Here is an 8,057-nt window from a genome sequence, read left to right on the forward strand (position 1 = left end):
TGTTCTATGACAAAAGCTTCTGAAGAATGTTTAAGCATTCAGTGGAATTCATCTTATTGTGAGCCCACTGGTGCACCCTGGGAGTGGAATAGGGCACATAACATATTTCAGATCAATTTTACAACATCCTGTAGTTTGATTCCACTCTGGCTGACAGAACATGGGAGGTCATGAACTGGACATGCCTAAGTTATGGGGGTAGTGTTTATCCCCACTGACACAGGGTTATGCTGTTATGCTGTGTGGGTATGTCAGAGCCAGGATGGGGGCTCTTGGGTAGTCATCTGGCAGCCTGAGGTCAATCCTTGTTTGGGGTGAGGGTTGGCAATGTAGCTATCATACCTGAGTTCCTGGGGTTGTGTTTTCATTGTGGCAGCATGGCCTATAAGAGGCTGTCAGTGGGGGGGGGTGGCTCACAGGGGATCATTTTTCCAATGCCACCATCACACGTAACATCACAGGTGAGGAACCTTTGAACTAAGGCAGCTTTGCACATGGAAGAGAATTGGGAGACACAACTGTAAGCCCCTTAACAGACAGAAATCTGTCCTGGTTGTGGTTTGGGAAAAATACAGTGGCGTCGTGTAGGCAGGATCACGGGGCAATTTTCCTGGGCACAAAATTCTTAGGCGCATAAAATTTTGAAAGAAGAAAGTAGTAATAATAAATAACACACACACACACACACACACACACACACACACACACATCTCCCAACATTTATGTGAGGAGTAGATTTGGGCAATGGTTGGTTGCAAGGGCACCCTCCACACAGTCTTTAGTAAGATGCCCACTTCCAACCAATCCCATGCCCTGCTCTCCTCTGTGCTCAGTGCTCACAGGAGCCGTGGCTGGCACTTGGGTAGTTTGCTGAGCTATTGCCCCTTTGTTCCAGCCTGCCAGGAGTTCTGCCCTGCCCCACATCCCCTTGCCTGCTGGTGCCAAGGCAGAATGGGAGTGCTCCCCCCCCCATCTCTGCAAAGGGAAGCTGCTGCTACCTCTGTGAAGGAAGCTGCTGGTCTCTGGGGTGCTGCAGGGGTGAGCGAGCTGGTGGGGCTAGATTGAACTATAACTCCCTTCATTCCTGGCCATTGGCCATGCTTTCTGGGGTTGATAAGAGTTGTAGTTCAGCAGCATCTGGAGGATGAAAAGTTTTCCACTCCTGGGATATATGAATGCATGCCTCTCTCTCCCACCTCTGATGTGCCCTAAAAGGCAGTTGGCATAGGAAGCGAAATAATAGTCAGATCCTGGCTCTGTATGTCCTATTCTGACAGGTGCTGCCTTTCATATTCACGCCAAGAGCCTTTCAGCTGGAGAGATCTGGGGCTGAACCCGGGACCTTCAAGCCAAGGCTGTAGTAAGAAAGAGGCCAGTGGCCACGTGGGGCGCCTGCTGGTGAGTGGAACCCGGGGGTTTGAGGGACATTGTGCTGCTCCTGGCAATCCCCACCCAACCCGACGTCCTCCTCTGCCTGAATCCTGCTCCCCCTGGGACGCACGTCCCATCCTGGATCTGCTGTTATCGCTCCCCGCCCCCCTTTCCAGACCCTGTTCTCCTCGTTGTTCTTCATGCCCCCTCTTTGTTCCTTCCAGCCTGGTCTCCCTCCCCGTGTCAGCGGGCACCCCACTGCCTGCAGCATGCCAGGGTTCTCCAAATCCCGAAACAAACGCTCGGGTGTTTTCCTGAGTGTATCTTCACAACCGCCCTCTGTGAGCGAGGCTCAGCTTGATAAAGGTCTGGCCCTAACCCAAAAAAATCCTTAATAAAAATAATTGTTAAAAAATAAAAATAAAGGTCTGGCCCAAGGTAGCCCAGTGAAGCTGAGAATGCGAGCGGGACAGCATTAAAGATGTAACGAACACAGCGGAGCTGCGGGAATTTCGCCCTTTGCCAACCATTTCAGAGCTAGTTACAGGTAGGTAGCCGTGTTGGTCTGAGTCGAAACAATTTTTTTTAAAAAAAATCCTTCAGTAGCACCTTAAAGACCAACTAAGTTTTTATTTTGGTATGAGCTTTCGTGTGCATGCACACGTATCTGAAGAAGTGTGCATGCACACACGAAAGCTCATACCAAAATAAAAACTTAGTTGGTCTTTAAGGTGCTACTGAAGGAATTTTTTTTATTTCATTTCAGAGCTGACAGTGAAGAAAGCAATGTTTTACTTCCTGAAATAGTAAGACTGAATGAGTGAAGTTTGGAAATACTGGTGTATCATAAACGATATACTAAGTCTTGTCACTGTGTAGTCAAAAGGTAACTTTAGAGGAATTCTGACAAAGCTGCTTGATGTCGCTGGATGAACACAACACACAGCACACACAGAGAGAGGGGGGGAGAGAGAGGGAGAGGGAGAGGGAGAGGGAGAGGGAGAGAGAGAGACCTATTTTGGATGAGAAAGGGGGACTGAGTCATGCTAGTGGCCTTGACTTGCTCTCAGACATCCCATCGCACTTAGTTTTCATACTTGGCATTGGAGGAGGGCAACTGACCCAAGCACATCCAACGCCTTGAGGGGAGGGGGCAGAACTGCCCACTTCCTCCTCCTCTATTGGCCGACCGCAGCACGCGAGCTCCAGCCTTTCCCCGACAACTCAGTTAATTGGGGGAAGCTGCACATCCCAGGTGGGAATCTCTGCTGGCGGCTGCTGTGTCTGGAGCTCGGACTAATCCAGGAGACAGAGCGTGTCCCGAAGCGGAGAGAGGACTTGCCGGCGCATCCTCGGAATGGAAAAGAAAAGTCCGTCCGAGAAGCCCGAAGAACCTTCTCCTGCCCAACCTGCTAGGGAGAACTGCAGGATCCAATCTCCTATTCTCACCTCTGTTCTCTTGGGCCTGGAAAGTTTGGTGCCCCGGCGCCGTCCGCAGCCAGTGTTTGAATTGCGCCGGCCCCACTACCCGTCGACCAGGGCTCCAGAGCGGGCTCCTGCCCAGCGACATCGAGATGAAGAGGTGGGGGAAAGTTGGCAGAACCCACACGCTATTGTGCTATTGCGATGTTCGGTTTGTGGGGAGAATAGCGCCTTTTTCCTGTGGGTGGGTGGGCAGCCAGCAGCAGGGTGGCATGTGGGCCCAGGGAAATGGCTTTGTTGGGGGAGCCTCAGAACTCGTTATCTGCATGTTTGTTCCCCGTTGTACCAAAGTGGGAACTGTCTTGCAATTCAGGCTTGTGGCACACAGGTAGAGAAAGTGAGCTGTTCGCGTCTTAAGATGCCTGGGAGAAGAGAGCAGTGGGTGGGGGCAGCCTCTGCTGTTCCTTCTAGAAACATGAGTGCAATTCTGGGTGGGAAACGTGTTTTTCCATCACTGCCAGCTAGTATGGGCTATTTATATAATATTACATAAGATATTAAGCATCTTTTTTTCTGTAGGCCTGTTTATTTTGCTGTATTTCAATGATTGAAATATTTTCTGACATGATTTTAAAGTGTCTTGAGGTTCCCATATAATAGGTGGCAGGTAAACCTAATCTAAAAAAATAATAAAAAATTACTTCCCCCCTATCATGTCACAAAGTCAATTGACATAGAGCCTAAAATAATGCCAACGAGTGCTTCTACCTGGACGTGCAACATTAGCCCGTAACATGACAGCCCATTTCTCACCCTTACTTGAAAGAGTAATTGGATAGCTCAGTCAGTACAGCATGAGACCCTCAGAGTTGTGGGTTTGATGCCCATGTTGGGCAAAAGGATTCCTACATTGCAGGGGGTTCAACTACATGACCCGGGTGGTCCCTTCCAACTCTACAATTCTATGGTTCTATGATTAATGCAGGTCTGAATAGTGATCCTGTGGTCTTTAAGCCACAAGGAACCCCCACCCCACATGCAGAAAAAGAGCATCTCCTCCTGAAATCCTTCCACTTTAAAGTGTGTGAATAAAAAAAATCTACTTTGGGTCATGTGTCTCATAGAAAGTGCCTCCTGGCCGACAACAGGCTCCCCAGGGAAACAGGCAGAATACTTCCCAACCTGCCATGAGATTTGCCGGAGGAGCTACAGGAACATGGACTCCAGTTTCTGGCGGTGAGCTGACTTGGTTTTGGGTGGGAGAATGTGCACTGGTCTGCTTAGGCTCATTTCTAATGGGTGCTTATGCTGTTTAGGTGTGCATCCTCTGAACTACAAATATCTGACTATCATTGTATTCTTTTCCTGCATGGCTGCAGTTAGGTTAGCCAGATGGCAAATCCTGATAGTTTGGGTTGGGATGCATATGGAATGGGTTGTGGGGGGGGGAAGGGAACTCATTTATAAACTCAAGAGCTGGTTATATGTTGGGATAGGGAAGGAAGAGGGCTGGATAGACTCTTACAGTTTGTGTAGCAGGCTCTGAGAGCTTTTGGCATTTTCCTCAATAGCTGTTACACCGCATGCTAGTATGAAGGTGAAAACCAGTACCTTTCCATTGTGTGGAGGGTGTTGGCCACGGCACTTTCATTAGGCTGTGGTCTGAATGGAGATGCATTGCAGCCTTAGGACTCAACTTGATGCCTTTCCTAAATTGGTGTTTGTGGTTTTTGCAGCTGGGAATAAGAAGAAAGCATCTGGTTTTGTATTCAGCTCAGATCAAGACATCCACAGTTGGGAGTTTGGTGGTGGCTGGGATTGCCACCTTTGGTTGGGTAAAATACAAGACAGGGGGGGCTGGGGGGGCAGAGAAGATTGGGGGGATATTTTTTTACCTGGTGCTGAAATGACTTCAGAGCAATCCATTACAAAGACACGGTGCTTTATTCAATGAAAAGACAACAAAAAAAGCACTATGGTTTAGAAGGGTAAGAAAAATATTGCATATTACATGTTTTGCTGGGCTTTGTATTGCTAATTGGTTTGATACAAATCAGCATGATTTGCCATTATGGGATGGAAACTGTGTGTTTGTCACCCATGGATATACTGCCACCCACTCTGAGTTATATACTGATTGCCTCTTCTGCTTCTGGGATGCATGTTGTAGACATATTGAATAGATTAAAAACTGCAAAAGGTTCCTATACTGAGAAAGCAATGGGAATACTCGATCTGTTTCTCCTTTTCTTCAGAAAATAACAACCCTTATACAATGCCGCTTCCTCTCCCACCGCAGATACTCCTGTGCAGCCTGTCGTCTTGCGCCCAGCCGTCCTACGTCCTGCACCATATCCAGCCAGGACTTGGTTCACCGGCTGCTGCTGCTGCTGCTGCTCCTATGCAGCTGCCATCGCTGCGAGAGCCACCTCAACTGTCGGTCTCCACTACCAGGCCAGTCACTCTATCCCTCCTTTAAATTCATTGTGTTTTCAAGCAAATTAATTATCAAACTTAACCAAAGGTCCAAGTGCCAGTCAACATCATCAGTGTATTTAAAACCTTTTCCATGAAAGAAAACAAACTATTACACCCTGTATAGATCTCATTTTCACAGAGTCCATAACTACAAACACAGATCCGAGTTATGAGAACCGGACCACAGAATGTTGCCACCCTGGACTATTTAGTTTGCTGCTATCACCTTCCCCATGCAGCCTCACAGAAACACGTTCAGTGCAAGAAAGAAAAGGGGCAGATGCATACTCTGAGAGCGTATTTTAAACCTGCCACATAAGAAACAAAACTACTACGTCCCACATAAATCTCAATTTCATTAGTAGATTTCATAAATACAAAACCCCACCTGCAAAGTTTGTTTCTGTCATTCACAAATTCTTTAACCAGTGTCTCTGAGTCTTCTGTAAACACCTGGAGTAAATGTGTACCCATTTCTGTCCTCTCCAGGGAAATCTGGCTCAGAAGATGGTGGTTGAGAGACTTAGGAGGGATGTGCAAAATACATATAGGGATAATCAGGCACTTTGCAGAGCCCTTCAGGTGTTTGAAGCAGACATCTTGGAGCGTGACGCAAGATTCCAGGAGCTGCAAGCAAGAGGTATTTTTGTGGCCCTCCGAATGATGTTGGGTTTCAAGTCCCATCATCCATGATGAACGCTGGCTACGCTGGCTGGGGTTTAGGGGAGTTCCACCACGCCACGCCCCCAGTCTGGAGCACAGTTCAGTGCATCTTTTTGGCGAACTGGTAACTATGCCAGGGTCGCCTTCACTGAGTAGAAGGAGTGGCATCCCACCCCCACCCCACCCCCAGGAGGCCAGTAGCAGGCTGTGCATGTGCCTCTGAAGGGCACAAAGGTTTGCTGTCTTCCTTGTGAGCATTTTCTTGCCAAAAATAATAAAAATATAGCATAATGAAAATACAGCATATGGGTGCACATAAAGGTAATGGTATAGGGACCCCTGACCATTAGGTCCAGTCGTGACCGACTCTAGGGTTGCGCGCTCATCTCACATTATTGGCTGAGGGAGCCGGCGTACAGCTTCCAGGTCATGTGGCCAGCATGACTAAGCCACTTCTGGCAAACCAGAGCAGTGCACGGAAACGCCGTTTACCTTCCCGCTGTAGCGGTACCTATTTATCTACTTGCACTTTGATGTGCTTTCATACTGCTAGGTTGGCAGGAGCAGGGACCGAGCAACGGGAGCTCACCCCATCGCAGGGATTCAAACCGCCGACCTTCTGATCAGCAAGCCCTAGGCTCAGTGGTTTAACCCACAGCACCACCCGCATCCCTATGGTTGCACATACCAGGCACCAATTTTAACCGGTGATTCTTTGGCTTTTCCCTCAGGTGAGGAACAGGAGGCAGAGGAGGAGGAGGAGGAGTTGAAGGAGAAGGAAAAATAAAGAAAACTGGAGGATATATTTTTTCATATATATTTCTATTATCAGTTATATTCCTATAATCATTTTAAAAATACATGAAGTGTATTTGTACTGAATAGAGATTAGTCTTCTGAGCACACTCTGTGAAAAGGTTTTCTGAAGAAGATCAGCAGCGCTTGGCTTTAGCTTGCTGCAAAGAAATCCCTTGTTGCTCTTGCCTTTTATATCTCACTGTTTTGTTGTAGTCCTTGCCATACTTGTACAGAGAAGTATTCTCGGGATCCTGTTGAGGTTTCTCCCTTCCCCCCTTCCCCCTAGACAGAACAGGTTCTTTGGAATCTGGTAGCCACTGTCCCTTAAAGTTGTAGTTTAGCCTTTTGAGACACATAACCCCATTTTAACCCAAGCATGCACCTGAGAGCTCATTTCTTAAATTTCTTGGGCATGCATTTATATTCCCTGAATTGTGGAGGCTCCATTGACAGCAATGAGAAACCGAGCTTTTAGAGTCATCAGCCCAGACCTGTGGAACTCCTTGCCAACAGAGATTAATTCTGTTTTAAACACCTGCTGTTTATTCCACAAGGCCTATGCGAGCACACCTCCCACAATGGTATATGGGTGCATCTTTAACTTATACATTTTGTCATTCAGTGATATATATTCCTTTATTAATAAATAAAATTGTTAATTAAATATGCTGAGAGTGCTTTTGTTGTGACCCCCCTGACCCCAGCTGAAAGCAACACTTTAAAGCAGGTGTGGGGAACCTCCGGCCCTCCAGATGTTGGGGATATGTAGCGCCCCCCACCTCTGGTCATCGGCTGTGTTCCTGGGGATGTTGGGAGTTGCAGTTCAGCACCAGGTTCCCCAAACTTTCTTTAAGGTACCGGTATCACCATCTGGGGCAAAGGGCACCCGGGACCTTGATCTGACAGCTCCAGGTTATTAGATGACAACATTTATTTTCCATAGCAATCACCCCCAGTTTGGTCTTCAGGACATGCTGCAGACAGGGCCGTCTCAAGCAGGTCGGGCGCCCTGGCGCTGAGATCGCTCCGGCACCCCCGCCCTCGCAGAGCGCAGCGCCACCCCCCCCCTGCCGGCTCAGCACCCTGGCACCCCGTGCCACCGGGACTATACCTAGAGCCGGGCCTGGCTGCAGAAGGGCCAAAATGTAGCGGGAGAACAGCTTCCTCCCATGAGAAGGTCCCCATTTCAGACCGTGATGTCTCCAGTCAGAGGTGGAAAAATCCCACAGAACAGCTGCCAGTCAATGCAGAAATATGTCTCCGGTCTTTTTATTTCGGAGAGCTGAACTCAAAGAAAGGAGCAAGGGTCACAAGCAGCAGAACAC

The 8,057-nt window shown here is 48.2% G+C and overlaps 1 protein-coding gene across 1 annotated transcript; it reads left to right on the forward strand.

The window, feature by feature from the left end:
* Positions 1-2,620: 2,620 nt before the first annotated feature.
* On the forward strand, positions 2,621-7,390 carry LOC132591509 (uncharacterized). Its single transcript, XM_060270306.1, has 5 exons — positions 2,621-2,953; positions 3,918-4,029; positions 5,093-5,247; positions 5,761-5,911; positions 6,666-7,390. Exons 1-5 carry the CDS (start codon positions 2,729-2,731, stop codon positions 6,719-6,721), a joined length of 699 nt encoding a protein of 232 aa, XP_060126289.1. The 5' UTR covers positions 2,621-2,728; the 3' UTR covers positions 6,722-7,390.
* Positions 7,391-8,057: the final 667 nt, after the last annotated feature.

The sequence above is a fragment of the Zootoca vivipara genome, chromosome Z, assembly GCF_963506605.1.
Source record: "Zootoca vivipara chromosome Z, rZooViv1.1, whole genome shotgun sequence".
In the NCBI taxonomy this organism is placed as follows: domain Eukaryota; kingdom Metazoa; phylum Chordata; class Lepidosauria; order Squamata; family Lacertidae; genus Zootoca; species Zootoca vivipara.